Source organism: Phocoena sinus, chromosome 17, assembly GCF_008692025.1.
Source record: "Phocoena sinus isolate mPhoSin1 chromosome 17, mPhoSin1.pri, whole genome shotgun sequence".
Lineage (NCBI taxonomy): Eukaryota > Metazoa > Chordata > Mammalia > Artiodactyla > Phocoenidae > Phocoena > Phocoena sinus.
Genome location: NC_045779.1, coordinates 11,864,095 through 11,880,718, shown reverse-complemented (window position 1 = coordinate 11,880,718; position 16,624 = coordinate 11,864,095). Strand labels below are relative to the sequence as shown.

At 44.4% G+C, this 16,624-nt stretch overlaps 1 protein-coding gene across 2 annotated transcripts in view; it reads right to left on the bottom strand.

Annotated features, from left to right (window-relative positions):
- The window catches only part of TRIM55 (tripartite motif containing 55), a 41,672-nt gene extending 30,931 nt beyond the window's left edge, over positions 1-10,741 (bottom strand). For both annotated transcript variants that reach the window (XM_032610148.1, XM_032610150.1), the window contains exons 1-4: positions 10,434-10,741; positions 9,724-9,896; positions 2,948-3,113; positions 869-964 (exon numbers count right to left, since the gene is read on the bottom strand). In XM_032610148.1, coding sequence (XP_032466039.1) covers positions 869-964; positions 2,948-3,113; positions 9,724-9,896; positions 10,434-10,601 — 603 coding nt within the window. In that variant the 5' untranslated portion in view covers positions 10,602-10,741. The remainder of the gene's footprint in view (positions 1-868; positions 965-2,947; positions 3,114-9,723; positions 9,897-10,433) is intronic.
- Between the last annotated feature and the right edge of the window lie 5,883 nt (positions 10,742-16,624).

The following is a 16,624-nucleotide window of genomic DNA, read 5'->3' as shown; positions in this document are numbered from 1 at the left end:
CCATTAACTGAGCAGTACACGCTTCTGAGGTCCAACTAAAGCACAACCCCAAAGCTTAGAGCAGGGAGTAGTAATAAACTGCTCCAGGTTAAACAGCCAGAGACCTGGACTCAAACCCAGGTGGCTTGCACCTGCCCCCATGCAGCAGGGCTGAACTAACCTGTGGACCTTCAATTCTTGGAAAGACATCTGCCACGTGGCAAAACCCCTTAGGCTTCAGCATCTATACAGTTTATATTTGATCTTGAGAAAAAGTGGATTCCCAGTATTTCTGACATGCCAAACCTAAGTGTGAGCCATTTGTTCATCAAGTTTTTAATTGAGTGTTTATTATGTGCCAGGCACTGGGCCAGACAGAGGGCCAGCGGAGATGAAGGAGCCGGGACTCTGGCCTCAGTGAGCTCCCAGATACTGACCCCCTCTCTCCCTGCAGGCAGGCAGCAACTCCACTGTTAGAGCTTAGATATGCAGCTCGAATCTGCACATGACTTTCTAAAGCACCAACTAGCATTTCTTAAGACCGTTTAGATTTCCACAAAGAAACTGTGCTATGATGGTGGAAAACACTCATTGTCACTACTGGAAACTGATTTTTCTTGTAGCCAATCTTTCAAAACGGGTTGCCCAAGAAAGAGCACCCGTAACGACCACCTTGATAAATGTGGTAAGATCTGCCTTGTTGCCTCATGTGGTAACTTCTCTTTTGTGTGCCAGGAGGTAAATATTTTAGAGACACGTCAGGAAGGAGGTCATCCTATATGGAAAGACTGAAATGTTGGAACGGGGATTTCTAGGGTGGTGTTGAGGAAGCCACAAAACCCCAGGGGTTCAGGCACGGTTTACACTCCCTTGAGGCCACCTGACTCACCTCGATCGTTTTGCAGGTGTCCTCCAGCTGGCTGATCACTCCCTGGACCCGATCATTGCTTCCCACAAGGACAGCAATGCCGTCGCTGAGCTCAGACTAACGGAGAGAAAAGAGGGATGCAGGATTTTAGGGGCTTTCTAGTCAGCACTGACTGTGAGTTCATCTTAGTAGTGTCCTCATGGGTTCTTAATTTAGGGTCCACGGAACCCCCAAAGGGGGAACAGTGAGGCTGGGAGGCCTGAGAACCTCCTGATCTTGTAAATAAAATCCTGAATGGATGTGTGTATAAATGCATTTGTCTGGGAAGAAGTTTCATAGTTTTCATCAAATTCTTAATAGAGACTGTGACCCTGCTAAAAACATTAAGGACACCGAATTATAGGCCATAGAGAATAGCACATTCAGGGTAAAGAATTCTAAGAATTGTTTATTGAATGAAGACCAAAATGTGACATCAGGGGCCCAAAATGAATTATTTGTCTAGTGCAGCTCAGGATCAGTTTTACTAGAGAAATATTCATTTATTCAACGTATACCTATTACGCATCCTCTACATGCTAGATGCAAACAAATACTCATATTCTAGACCAAGTCATTACAAACTTAAAACTGTAACGTTCAACTGTTTCCAGAAAAAAAATTTCAACTTGAAATTCCTCTCAGGGCTCTTTGGACCCCGAAGCGATTCCGTCGTTCTTACTTACCCCCTCGCAAGGCTGGCCTCTGGAGCACAAGAAACACTGAATGAGTGGGACTCAGGAAACCTACGTGCTTGGTCCAACTCTGCCTTCAACTTCTCTATGATATTGGGCAAAACATGTAATCAATTTGGACCTTCATTGTCTCACATATAAAGTGAGGAGACTGGACCAGAAGAGTGGTTGTAAAACATTTTAAAGCTGCAGAACCCTTTCTTCAAATGGAAGCTAATAAATAATCCCAATAGGTAAAAAGTGAGGCTGCTTTGGCCAAACCGGAGCGGGATGGAAGCTCTGCCAGCCTGCCTCTGTCCATCCCACATGGGCCTCAGGGCTCTGAGAGGAATGGTGTGACACAGGTACCATTCAGTTCTAACAGGTATGACTTGGGGGGGGGGGGCAGGTAAAAGGGAAACAGGGGATAAGTCTTAAGTGGGTTGAAAAATAAATAAATGTTATGGATATCTTGCTAAATCCTGCTTCTTTAGCAGTTAGTACTCACTGGTTGCAACTGGTGTTGCCCAAAGTTTGGTTTCCAAATTTAATTCCAACTCTATACTGTATTTGGTGTAAAACACTGACCAAATGTGGACTCTCTGATTCTTACAGAAAGAAGCCGAGATGTGGAGCTTCTCAAATTCTAGATGCCAGGACTTGGTTGCAACTCTCTGAGCACACAGCCCCACAGTTTATTTGCATCAAATGGATAAGCTTCTACTTGCCTGTGGGTGAAACCGGATTGGCAGGTGAGTGATAAGCTGGGACATCCTGTATTTGGTCAGAATGAGGGGTCTGAGGCCCTGGGGTGAGGGCATGGATGGTGCCCTCAGTGCTGGCCTAGGTTGAAAGGCTAGGAGGCCAGTTTAACCCAGGCTGGAGGGCCAGCCCAAGGGAACGTGTAACGCAGTGTCATTCATTGTAATCCTACCAACTAGGAGTGCTCGAGAAAAGGCCTTGAGGAAGGCCAAAGGAATCTTTGGTTGGTGAATGAAGAAAAATGTTCTGAGTGGAGTAAAAAGTTATCCTTTTATTACCTATAGTCTGAACCTCAAATAATGTTTGAGCAGCTTGAGCTCGGACCGAGTCCCATAACAATGCACATCTTCAACAACCTCCAACGGGCGCAAACACAGCGACCCTTCCCCTCCGGACCCCTTCCTGACTCTCTGCATCTCTTCCCTCCCGCACCTTCCCCACCAGCCTGCAGGGCATTAAGCGCGTGGAGGGTGCGCAGCATCCCTTCCGGCTCTACGCTCCTCGCCCGCCCAGCCTCAGTGCCCTGTGGCCCTGCGCATTGGGCATCTCTCCTTGGGGGGCAGCGAGTCAATGACGCAGGCACTTGGAAGGGGCTTCGGAGGAGGGGTGGAAAGGCCTCTGTTACCTTCTGCCTCTGGAACACGTGAGTGAGGGGAGCCACCTGGCAGTCCTTGTGCGCCCCGAAGACCTTGCACAGAGAGCATGTGGGCACTTCGCAGTTCAGACAGTAGATGTTGATGCGCTCATCTTCGTGCTCCTCACACAGGGGCTGGTCGGACTTCTTTTCTGGTCTGGGAGGAGATACGTGGATAAGTGTTAGCTCCGGTTGCGGCAGAGCTGAGCCGGGTGGCCCAACGGGGTGATCAGCATTGCATCCTACCCCTCAAGACCCTGTACCCACAGCAACCCTACCCCAGCAGACTTCCAGAGCCCCTTTCATGCGCTCGGAGCCCTCCAAATTCTCTACGGGTTTATCAGCAGTGTCCTGACAAATTTCCAATCAGCCTGGGATTGGCTGGAGACTGTGGAGACACATGGAGACTGTGACCTGTAGCATTTGCCAATTTCTCTGGTGTGAGTATTCCCCCCATTGGCCGATTTCAAGGTTTAAAAACGGGCTAGTGCAATTCCTGAAAGCCGAGCACCGGATTCTTTCCTCAGGAGCTGCTTCAGCACCATCTCTACATGCTCACAAGTCTCTCAAGAGAGACTTTACAATTACGGGTAAAGAGGATCAGGTTTCCGATAAACAAAATGTCAAGTTTGCACCAGCTTTGGGGAGGCCCATTTGCCCCACCGCTGCAGCCTCTGGCCCCGGCAAAAGGAGTGAGCGTGGAGGTGGGCTGGGGGAGCCCAAATCTCTGATTTTTCATCTCGGCGCTGGTTGGAAGTAGTTGTGTGTAAGTGCTTTTTTGATTTGTTTGGGTCTCCTCCTGCCATTAGCCCAGAAAACTAAATGTACGTGACTTCCTGCGGACTCGGCAGTGGTTAAGAGTGGGTAGTATGTGCTCAGTGAATGTGAACAACTACACTGAATACTTTAGGCAATAAGAAAAGTGCAGAATGTTGTTCTGGGACACGGTGGTACCCCGGAAGTCCAAACCTCACAGACAATCGCAAGTTTCAGTTCTCCCAAACCAAACCAACCAAAACTTCTCAAAGCTGCCCAGGTCATAATGGAGCGTTGGGTTTGTATGTGCTTGTGAGATTTGCACTTCCGGGGTACCACCATGTCCAAGCAATGAAGAAGCATGAGAGAGGTAGTGACAAATTATTGCTGCTCAAGGATAACCTCTTAGCTGCGAAATCACCTGGAGAGCCCAGGTTCACATCACGTGGTAGGACCTGGTATATTTCCCTAACCATCTTCGTGGTTTAGGTGTTAGAATACGTCAAGATCAAAATTATGTCACCTCGTGATGCTATAGGCTCCCTCTGGAGATCATGGGGGGAAGGGTGGTTTTAGCCTACTTATACGAAATCTGGAATTTTGATATGTCCTATTCAAAGACTGAGGCTGTTAATAGTTTTCAGAATTGTTTGGAAAATTTAAATACAAATCCAAAATCTTTCCTCATTTTCCCAAACACAGGATTATTTAGAAGCATCTCAGATTTGGAACTGAACTTTTATTTTATTGAAGTATAGTTGATTTACAATATTGTGTTAGTTTCAGGTGTACAGCAAAGTGATTCAGTTATACATATATATATTTCCAGATTATTTTCCATTATAGGTTTTTACAAGATATTGAATACAATTCCCTGCTCTATGCAGGAAATCCTTGTAGATTATCTATTTTTTCAATATAGTTTGTTTAATCCCATACTCCTAATTTATCCCTCTCCCCCTTCCCTTTCCCCTTTAGTAACCATAAATTTTTCTATGTCTGGTGTGAGTCTTTTTACGTTTTGTATATAGATTCATTTGTATTATCTTTTAGATTCCACATATAAGTGATATCATATAATATTTGTCTTTCTCTGTCTGACTTACTTCACTAAGTATAATATTCTCTAGGTCCATCCATGCTGCTGCAAATGGCAATATTTCATTCTTTTGTATGGCTGAATAATATTCCATTATATACATTATGGTCTATTTCCTCCACTGGAATGTGAGCTCTATGAGGGCAGGGGCCATGGTCTGTCTCCTTTTTTGCTGGGTTCCCAGTGCCAAGAACAGTGCCTTGCACAGAGTAGGTGCTCAGTACATATTTGTTGAATGAATGAGAAGTAAAAGGGAATTTGCCAGATTCGTGGACAGTGTTCCCTGTGCTCTAACATAAAATCACTCATCTGGAGAAGGCGTGTGAACTATGGGGAAAGCTTAGTCACTTGGCTCTCCTGAGTGGCAAAGGAAAAGACCAGACAACATCCTGAAGGCTCCACTTATAAATGACAAAGGCCTCCAGCGGTTATCTAGAGACTAGGAGTGGTGATTCAAAGGCTCCTCTACCTCTAAAACCTTCCCTCCCCTGTACCTCCACCTCGTAATACATGTCAAGCAAGTGTCCAGAGCACATTAACTGGGAGATGGCACAGCTGATGCTGCCGCGGCCCCTCTCCCCCAGGCATTTCCCGAGGGTAGCCTGCGTCCCACGTGCTGCTCTGATGTTAGCAGCTCTGACCAGGGACGATATTGTAGAGCTCAGATATTTGCAGGGTATGCAATACTGAAAATGTGGAAACAGCCATGGGCTCTTCATTTAGTTGTCGATTGTGATTACTTTTTCATGATGCAATACAGACCAAGGACTGCCTGCAATATTCCTTATTAGGTTGTTGTTGTTCAGGTGGCAACACAGGCCGAGAGGCATCCCCCACTTACAAATGGGTGTAGAATGAAAACCTTCAGACACCTTACGCCACATAACAGACTTGGGACAAATGTGGCATGTAGAATAAAGACGCAAAGTCAACTTCATGAGGTGAGGGAGTCCGAGCTCTCAGTTGTGGTTCGGGTCTCAGTACCAAATGCTGGCTGTGGCCCCCAGCCGTTCCGTGCAGGCTAGTCTCAGGGAGTCTGTAGCCTGTTCCCTCTGCTCTCTGGGGTTTCGGGGACCATCTTCAAGTTTCCTGAAGGATGGGCATCTGGTGCTGATGATGCATTTCAGGCAGTACTTTGGGTTTTTTTAAACATCTTTATTGGAGTATAATTGCTTTACATTGTTGTGTTAGTTGCTGCTGTATAACAAAGTGAATCAGCTATATGTATACATATATCCCCATATCCCCTCCCTCTTGTGTCTCCCTCCCTCCCACCCTCCCTATCCCACCCCTCTAGGTGGTCACAAAGCACCGAGCTGATCTCCCTGTGCTATGCGGCTGCTTCCCACTAGCTATCTGTTTTACATTTGGTAGTGTATATATGTCAGTGCCACTCTCTCACGTCTAAGCTTACCCTTCCCCCTCCCCGTGTCCTCAAGTCCATTCTCTACGTCTGCATCTTTATTCCTGTCCTACCCCTAGGTTCTTCAGAGCCATTTTTTTCTTTTTTTAGATTCCATATATATGTGTTAGCATACGGTATTTGTTTTTCTCTTTCTGACTTACTTCACTCTGTATGACAGACTCTAGGTCCATCCACCTCACTCCAAATAACTCAATTTTGTTTCTTTTTATGGCTGAGTAATATTCCATTGTATATATGTGCCACATCTTCTTTATCCATTCATCTGTCAATGGACACTTAGGTTGCTTCCATGTTCAGGCAGTACTTTTACAGTCAAACTGATCTCAAAGTTTAATCCCAACTCAGTTTCTCCAAGTGGTGGCCGTATGGCCTTAGGCGAGTTCCTTCAACTCTTTCAGGCTCAGCTTTTACTCATATCTGAAAATTGGACTAGGAGTCTTCTAATTAAATATGACAAAATGAACGCATTTATTTATTTGTTTCCTGCTGAAATCCCACTAAAATGAGAGTAAGGGAATAAAAAGGTATAAATCAATAAGGACAAAAAATGAGCAAAATAACAGCAGAGGAGAGATGCAACCAAATGTGGGAAACTGGGAACAGCTGGACGAAGGGACGTGACCTGTTTGAAATGCATCTTGGTTCTGCTGGGAGCCTGCAGGGTAAAGGCGCACAGGACAAGCTGCTCAAGCTTTACAGGCTCCCCCTGCAAAGGCCCTGGGACTGCAGAGGCCAGGCACCCAGGAGTGCAGGGCAGGGGGTGGGACTGGAAAGAGGAGGACTTTTTGCACACTTTAGGGGATTACTTGAGGATGTGCTCCACAAAAACAGTAGAGTAAACCAACAAAGAGGACGACAAAGGATCCAGGAAACAAGGGCTTCAACCCAGGGGAGAGTAAAAGAAAAGTAGAAGGTAAAGCCAACCATGCAGGGGCTCAGCCCTAATTGTCTACAGTGAAGTCAATAGATAAGGTCTAAAACTGAAAAACCAAAGAATAGGAGCCTGCTAGTAGCAGACACACATCACTGGGTGATAAGTGGCAGAAGAACAGCTGAAAGAATTAAACGTGGCTGACTCTGGGGAGTGAGACTTGGGGGCAAAGAGAGAGTAGGGCACGGAATGCAGCTCTCTTTCAAGGCCTTGTAGTGAGATTGGAATGTTTAAAATTATGCATATGCATAACTTTGAATAAAATATTTAAAATAGTCGTGAGAATTAAAGAATTACATGATTCATGTGTATAACACCCTGAACGGTGGCTGACGCATATTCAACACATATTGGTTTGACTTGCTGTATTTTAAGGTTAATTATTATGTTCTTTTTTTTTTTGGCCGTGGGACAATGTGGAATCCTTGCTCCCCGACCAGGGATTGAACCCGTGACCCCTGCAGTGGAAGCGCGGAGCCCTAGCCACTGGACCACCAGGGAAGTCCCGTTATGTTCATTATTAATATTAGTGAAATTAGTTCCTTCTCGCGTCACCCCCCCCCCGGCCCCCGCCCCCCGCAAGCTCTGGCTAGCTCAGCACCAGGCAGAATTCTAGATAAGAAGGCCAGGTTTTATTGAGACCTACAATCTCTAGCCATTCTGTGGGAGGCCAGAGTTGACCAGCCCCTGCCCTTTCTGCTTCCACCTTAATGTGGGCCAGGGTTCATCTCACTCTGTATTTCAAAGTTATTCCAGAGTCACCTCACATACCCTGAGGCTTAGGAGTCTGGACTGGTAAATCTGCCAGCCCTCAGGGAACAACTGGGTTTATGTCCAAACATGTGCCCGAGCTCTCTGTACAATTTGTGGTTTTGCTACCAATTAAAAATGTCCCAAAGGCAAGTCTCAGGTTCAAGAAACAGCAGCATAAGAAGAATCTGATAATCACAAAAACACCACTAGGCACTCAGCTGTGAGCTTCATTGTTAGAGATTGGTTCATTGCTTTTAATTTGTTCACCTAGGCACTAGTTTTGGCAGATGCATTGCATAGACTTTAAAGCCAGGATGTGTCATGTAGTGTTACGCTACAGATTTTAACATCTCTTCTCGGGATTACATAACCATTATTGTTATTATTTCACATCATTCAAGCTCTCACTGTCGCAAGTAGCAAAACAGAAAATTATGGCAATAAATAGAACGTGTAAGAAGATTTATGGTGTTGCTTAAACATCTGGTACTTACGGAGCAACTGCTCTGTGCGAGGCACTGTCGCAGGCACTGAATCAGTTGTTATATAAACAGCCTTAGTAATTAGTTGGTTATTAATTGGCTGGTTAACTTTTTTAAGAGACAGTGTATCTATTTGCATCTTAAAATAATGAAATAAAATGAGATCAGATCTTAATTACAGCAGCGGTACTTTCCTTCTTCTCAAGAGATTTTGGAAGCGAGGGAAATGGCCCACTCTGTATCTCTGCAGTATGTCATCAGCAATTCTTCTTCCCAGTGCCATCTATATCCTGGCACTATCTAATTTAGTTTTGAATCTTAAGCAGAAATGAATAGCCATAGCAATTATAATAATTATATGTTCGATTTAGAGAACAGCTTTCCTTCTAAGAGCACAAGGCTCTTCGAGCCCTGCAGATGTCCCGTGAATCCGTGTCTCCTACTAGGAAGCACAGTGAGATCATTTCTAGATGGTCTCAGTATTGCTGTCAAGCGCTATGGACTTGACTGCCTTGTGTACAGTTGAAAAAGGGCTCCTCAACACCAGCACTTCTAGGAATGAACTCCCCCTGTGTTGTCTCTAGGAAAGGAACTCTGTAGCCAGTGTGATTCGATGAATAAGAAGCCCTTTTCAAAAAAATAAAAAATGACTGATGTATATGCTGCGTGCATGCCAACAGTATTCAGGAAGAATAACCTAGAGAATAGGGAAACATAACCTGAGCTCCAGCCTTTTTTTTTCCTCCCCTGTCTCTAAACTCTAAGTTGCTAAATCCCAGGAGTCTACCTTGCTTTGCTACTTCCCAGAGTCACTACCATGACTAACTATGTCAGAGGATTTTGTTTTTATTATTATCCTCTAGATAATTTTTACATGAGACTGTCCGAACTAAGAACAGGCCGATTTGGGGAGATGCCATTTCTGTTCATTTTCTGTCGTTTTGCACTCTAATTTTTCTGCTGTGTAGAATCTGGAGCTATAAAGAAGCTGTGTAGTGCAGAAACGTCTACGAGGGATGTAATACAAGGCTGGGGGTAGGGCAGCATTATGCCTCTTTCAATATCACCATCTGGACTGGATTAGCGTTAATGAGTTACTTCATTCTGAAATTGATACAAAAGCATGGGCCCCAGCTTCCTTCTCTCCTCCCAAGAGCAACTCTCACTCCCATTGGGAAGGACTGACTTGGAAAAACATTTTCCTATAAAACAATTAGCCCCTGATTGGTAAACAAGCATTCAGTATAGCGACCCACTAAAACAAACAAACAAATAATGAAGACAAGCTTCAGATGTGTCTGACACACAGGAGAACCCTACCTGGTGGACTCCTGCTTGTAGATGTCAATGATATTTTCCACCAGCAGGTTCCTCTGAAGCCCGTAGATCCCATGTCTGTCCAAAACCACTTCGTGTCTGCAGGATGGGCAACGGAATCGGCCCCCAGAGGCCACAGTGCTACCTCCTCTTGTGGGCAAGTACGGGTTAGAGGCCTGTTCTCGCCAAGCAAGAAAAGAGGAATTGAGTAATGCCACAGGTAGCTTTTCAGAGGCTTCCCTTCACTCTCTGTTACACTAGGAACAACATCAACTCCAGCTTTCAGCTTGCTGTGAGATCGTCCCTTAGGGCATTATCGGCAAGTGGTCCTGAAATGCAGGGCCAACACTTATCCACCGTCAAGTGCCATGTACCGTCTTCAGCATGAGGTGATTTTCCACCCAGCATTTTCATAACCAAAAGTTCCAGCCAGAAACTCCAACATTAATGTCTTGGGCAGTAATTCATTTACAATTTTGAGACAGATTCAGTTTTTTTTAAACAAGTATGATTCTTGGTATTGAAATAAAATTAGATTTGAGAGTAAGAAGGAGGCTGACAGCAAAGTACAAAGCAAATCACTTTAAAACCTTTTTTTTTTTTTTTAACAAATGCAACCTTATACAGCTTTCTAAAGAAATTACCTCAAAGTTAAGCGCTTGATTCGGAGAAGAGGGAATCTTTTCCACCCCCTCCATTCCAAACAAACCTACCTGGAAAATGTCACTGGCACATTTCCTACACAGGTTATGCTGGCAGGGGAGAATGACCACGGGTTTCGTGAACATCTCTAAACAGATGGGACAGATGAGTTGCTTCTCCAAGTTATCCATGGTCTGCTGCTCTTTGGAAAAAGACTTGTAATTCAAAGATGCGCTCATCTCCTGGCCGTCCCTGTGTGCTCTGCCAGGGAAAGGGTGCTTCGAATGGTTTCTGCAAGTGATTCCTGGAAATAATTCCAAGGATTGTGTGATCAAGTGTCCTTTACGTTTCTTTCCGTGGAGGACATTGTTTCAGGCCCAGGTTCAGAGTGGGGCTGGAGCTGTTTTTAGCAGCCGAGGGTCACATGACAGCAGACAGACTTGTCCGTATAAGCCAGTGACAGGAGGATGGATTCTGACAGGTGACAGAGAACAGGGGCCAACATTTCCACCCCAGGGAGTGAAGAGAGTGGGTGGGAAGGAGGATTACAAACCCCATTTAGACGGGGTTGTGAGGAGAGGGAGGTGAAGCTGACAGTTGTCAACAACAAATGCAAATGTTGGTGCCCAGTCGCTGAGCTATGCCCCCTGTGAGCAGTCAGCAAGGGCTTGGTGATGGGCTTCTCCAGGACCAGGGAGAACATAGTCCAAGAGTCTCACTGTATAATGAATGCCATTTCTGTCTTGAGAATTTAGGAAGCAAGTCACCAAAAGTAGCATGATAATACTATCCTAGGTGAAAACAAACGAAGCATGTCTGCTTGGCATGTCATTATCCTGGCTTCACAAGGGTAATCAACTAAAAAGACTTGCTTAGTGTTAAATATTTCATCTTTGTGAGGGTTGTGAAATGGGAAAAATTTCAACTTAAAAACTGATTTCAAATCTTTTCACCATAAAAGTATCCACAAAACTTTTAAAAAATCCAAACACCAGTTGATCCAATTTTTTTAAAACAAAGTTGTATAATAAAGCTCTAGTATGCCCTTTTCTCTTTTTCCTAATCCTCCTTCATCATATACACCACCACCCCTACACACACCTAGAAACACAAAGAAAATTTGGCAATCTTTAAAAATTTTAGTTTGCGCCAATCAGTAATGAGGTAGTAACTGGCACATGGGGTGGCAGACCCATTATTTAATTTTGCCATATAGTGGGGGACAAATATCAGTGCCATTTTCAGTGGAAGTGAAAATGGAATCCTGCTTCCACACCTGGGTTTTATCTGGTCTGAAATATCTGTACCCCTCTGCATTTGTCTGTATTTACCAAGTTGATTTTTTAAATGATAGTTTCCCTGGTCATTTCTGAGAATTCTTGGTCTGCTCTTGAGTCATCAATTTCAATTCTGATATTGGCCAGGATTTTGTGAAACAACTGTTTCATCTATATGTTTTATTTAAAGATTTAAAATCAGATCAAAAATGAAATAAGAAACACATGTCTATTTTTTTATGTGATGAATTTGCAGCTTTATTTCTCCTTGATTTAAAACACCCCATACAATGAACACATTTTGTTAACACAGCCCCAGGGTGCACTTAATTACCAGTAAGGAGTAGATCGTTGTGACTGGTTATGTGTGCCCTTAGTGCTGTGTGCACTGAGAGTTTATTGAGAATCTAATAAGCTCTATTAACTAATAATAAGTTATACGTATTCATAAACATTTCAGGGATCTTTGGAGAATTTTGTTATTCCTTTCAATGTCTGTTTAGCAACTACAGTGAATAAGGGAATTGGTGACATTGTTTTACTGAGTTAATTCAGTTCACCTAGCCTAGACAGTTAACTGTGTTTATTGTACATGGGCTATGGAGGTCTGAGCAAAATAAGAGAGCTGTTTTCTAAGAAAGATGAAGTTTCTACTGTAAAAGATCTTGCAACCTAAGGAAGAGCACTTAAACTAATACTATACACTATAGGCAAGCCTATCCTTTTAAGAGGAATTCATTCTTTCAAAAAATATTTGTTGAGTGTTTATCATGTGTCTTGAAAGACGAACAAGATACAGGCTATTGTCCTCAAGGAGCTCAGTCTAATAAATAGTAGAGATAAGACACGCATATACAGAACCACAGTACATATGTGTACTGTGGTACATATACAGAACCACAGTACAAAACAAAATGGGATAAAGAACTTCAGGGACTTCCCTTGTGGTCCAGTGGTTAAGACTCTGCGCTTCCGGGTTTGATCCCTGGTCGGGAAAGTAAGATCCCCATTCCGTGCGGCACGGCCAAAAAAAAAAAAAAAAAAGTACAGAGAATTCCAGAGTTGGAGGAATCAGGAGGGCTTCATGGGTGGGGTGGCCTTTGCACGGATCCACTGAGGAACCTAGACGCCAATGGGCATGTCGTTCTGTGGGCCGTGGGGCGTAGGTGGGGCCTCCAAGAGAAGGCACAGAAGCAGACAGGAGTGCCGGGAACGCTCAGAGCTGTGGTGCTTTAGGCTGGAGTGCAGACCATGCTTCTGGTACGTTGGCAGCCCATGAATACTGGGCTGAAGAGTTTCTACCACTTAATAAATTAGGCAACAGGAAGTCGTTGAGAGTGTCTCACAGGGACATTTCCCTGAGAGCTGTGCATTGGTGAAATTAATCTCAGTGCTGGTTGGGATAGGTCAGTGTGAAGGTGACCTGGCTAAAGACCAGATGGGAGGTTGTTGCCTAGGTGAGAGGTCATGACGCCCTGGCCCTGGGTGACGAATGGCAGTGGGGAAGGAAAGGAGGGAATGGACTCTGGTGGCTATGAGGGGAGAATCCTCAGGGGTGACTCAGGTGCCTGAGCCAGAGCAACCAAGATGATGCAGTGAGAGGCTGCACAGGGAGTCAGGAGGTCCAGCTCCCATGTCCACCTCACCTGGTGATCCAGGGAAAGTGACCTCACCTAGTTGGATTTCAGTTCTTTTATCTGTGAGTGGGCTTCATAACCTAACTTAGCAGTATTTGTAGAAAAAAACACTCTGAAACTGCATGAACATTGAGAATCCCCAGTTGAATTATTTGATGGAGAGTTGAACCCTACCCTCTCCTTTTATTCTCTGCTCCTTCTTGCTCTCTGCCTTTCATTTTGTCTTAGAACTGCCCCTGGAAGCTACAGAGGAAGCTAGCAAGAAGCCCACAGGAAAAAGAGCCAGGTTGATGGATAAGAACCACCTTCCCTTCTTCATCATCTTTCCTCCATTCCTGCTCCCCCGGCTCTCAGAGACCAGCTATCTATGGGGTGGGCATGTGAGTTGGGAGTGGGACACGGGGGTAGCACTCTGGTTCCTAGGGAGGAACCAGAAAATTTTAGTCTGCTCCCAAATCATTCAGAGTCTGAGAGATGGCAGAAATTCTGGAAATGAATCAGAATTGAAGTCAGCTTCAAGGCTCTGGAATCTGCCGTGGACCTGGGCCTCCACAGAGATGCAAAAACCAGCTTAGTCTCCTGAAGGTACCCTGGACTCTCTAGGGGTGGTGCGTGACTTCCTCCCCTCTCCTACCCACACCCTAGCACAGGGGGTTGAAACCAATCGGGGTAATTACACAGGAAGTTGCCATAGTTTGAAGCACCAATTTCCCCCCATTCTTGAGTCCTACCATACTGTGGTACGGGTATGTTTAGACACATTGAGAAGCTGAAGCAAAACCACCATGGCTCTCACCTCCTCCAGAAGTTTCCCACATCCCCCAGATAAGTCAAAGGAAGCAAGATGGGTCCCTAAGAACCTGAGTTTACGCCCACGGTGGACTTGACACTGAGGGGTGACAACAGAAAGAGAAGACTCTTGACCTCTTTCAACCTCTAGCTACCAGGCCAAATGAACCCAGACTTCAGCGTCCACGGAAATGTAGATCTCAGTGTGTTCTTAATCTCTGGGAGGGAGAAAATGAGGTTCTAAAATCCCTTACTTTAGTACTACACCACCACAACAAACATAATAAATATTTGAAGAGTACCAATCATTTCTTAGGATAGCTCTCTAGAGTAGATGATATTATCTCCATTGAGCCAACTGTGGCTCAGGGAAGTTAAGTAGTTGCGCAGAATGATACCTTTTGACTCATCTACTAAGCTACCCCACCCCATACTCTACAGCACATTGTCCATTAGAATTTTCTGCAATGATGTAAATGTTCTACATCTGTGCTGGCCAACCTCTAGCCACAGGTAGCTATTGAGTACTTGAAATGTGTATAGTGCAACTCAGGAACTGACATTTTTTTTCATTATTTATGGCAGCGTTGGGTCTTCATTGCTGCACGTGGGCTCTCTCCGGTTGCAGCGAGTGGGGGCTACTCTTCGTTGCAGTACACAGGTTCCTCATTGCGGTGGCCCCTCCTGTTGCAGAGCATGGGCTCCAGGTGCGCAGGCTTCAGTAGTTGTGGCACATGAGCTCAGCAGTTGCGGCTCACGGGCTCCAGAGCACAGGCTCAGCAGTTATGGTGCACGGGCTCAGCCGCTCTGCAGCAAGTGGGATCTTCCTGGACCAGGGCTCGAATCTGTGTCCACTGCATTGGCAGGCAGATTCCCAACCATTGTACCACCAGGGAAGTCTGTGAATTTTTAAGTTTATTCAATTTAAACATATGTTTAAATAACCATATGGGACTGGAGGTCACCACATTGGACACAAGTCCTAGAACATAAGATATTAAAAAACCTTTGGGGGGGAAAAAAAACCCTTTGGAGAAAATTGAAATGTATATGAAGGATTCTCTGGCAGGAACTGGCTTCCTCTCTTTTGGTGGGTTTTGTACTTTCTGGTTAGGGTGATATGAAACTCCTCTAACCCCAGAATAGTTAGAAAAGCAACATCAACTCTAGATTCCAACTTGCAAAACAAGACAGAGAACTCTGGGGAATAGGAGGCATTAGAAAGTTCCCAGAGAATCAGTGTCAGAATAAGTATACTTCCCAAGGATTCCAGAATGTCCTCAGCATTTCATTTACCCATGTTCTTTTTGTCTCTTTAACATACATAATTGCAAATCCAGGTACTTGAAAATAATCTAGACTTAGCTCCAGGAGCTAGCTAGCCATTCATCAAACAAAATAGATGGAAAGTGGAGCTAAAGGGAAGTAAAAAATAGATATAGTTTGAAGCAAAGCAGTGAGGCAGAGTGCAGCCCTGGAGGAAGAGAAAACAAGAGGAACTGGAAGGCTGATCTTGATTTCAGCTCATTCTCTAAGGTAGAGGAAGGAGAATTCTTCTTTCTTTTACCCACCAGAAGTGAGAAAGTTGGCGTTTGACAAAATCGTCAAAACAAGGAGAGAAGCACCAGACTGTGTGGTTATGGAGGCAGACAGTAGGGGTTGCTGGAGAAGAAGGTTTAGTTAGACTGGAACACTAGGTCATGAGTGGACTCAGACTTTCAGGTCAACTCCAGCACCAGTTAAGTCTCCTGAAAATCACTTTAATTCCATGCCAAAACAAAAGCCAATGCTTAATAGTTCACAGACCAGGTCCTCTTAAACTAAGACAATGATGTTGTTAGTTTTTCCCTGCAGTATTGATCCATTCATCCGTCCATCCATCCGTCCGTCTTCTTACACCAAGGACTCTTGACATCTACAAAATGCTTAACATTTTCCTTCGGTTTACATTGTCAGTTTTTTCAGTTTAGCTGTTTTTCTGGCAATAGGCAGCTTGAATATGTGATTTTAAATTTTTTAGTGAAAAGAAACATTTTACAAAAGCTAAACTAAAAATGAAATTAACTAACTTGAAAAGTACTTAACAGAAGCTAAGTGGCATTTCTTTCATTAGATAGTTTGCAAACTTCTGGCTGAAAGCTTTTTTACTTCTTGATAATTAATCCTTCTCCAAATCTGTTGTTTATAAATTTTACTTCATCATACATATCTCTAAGGAAATGTTAGAAAACTAACATATTGTACTTTCCTCTGAACATTTCTTGGCATAGTTCACATGCCAGAAATAAACAGTGACAATCCCTAAACGTAGCAAATACTTTAGTGTAAGGCCTTCCCAATGGCCATGTCTGAACTCCTTACCTTGGCTCCAAGATCAGGGACACTTGGCTCCACCCTCAATGCACACAATCTAGTCTTACCTCCCCTCCACCCCAGCCTACTAACTGATGTCTCTGAATTTACTCTTGCCTTCTGCAATCTGCTTCTCATGTGTCACACTCTATTTAAATCCCATTAATGGTCATATTACCCCTAGGGATAAAGACATTAATCCTCACT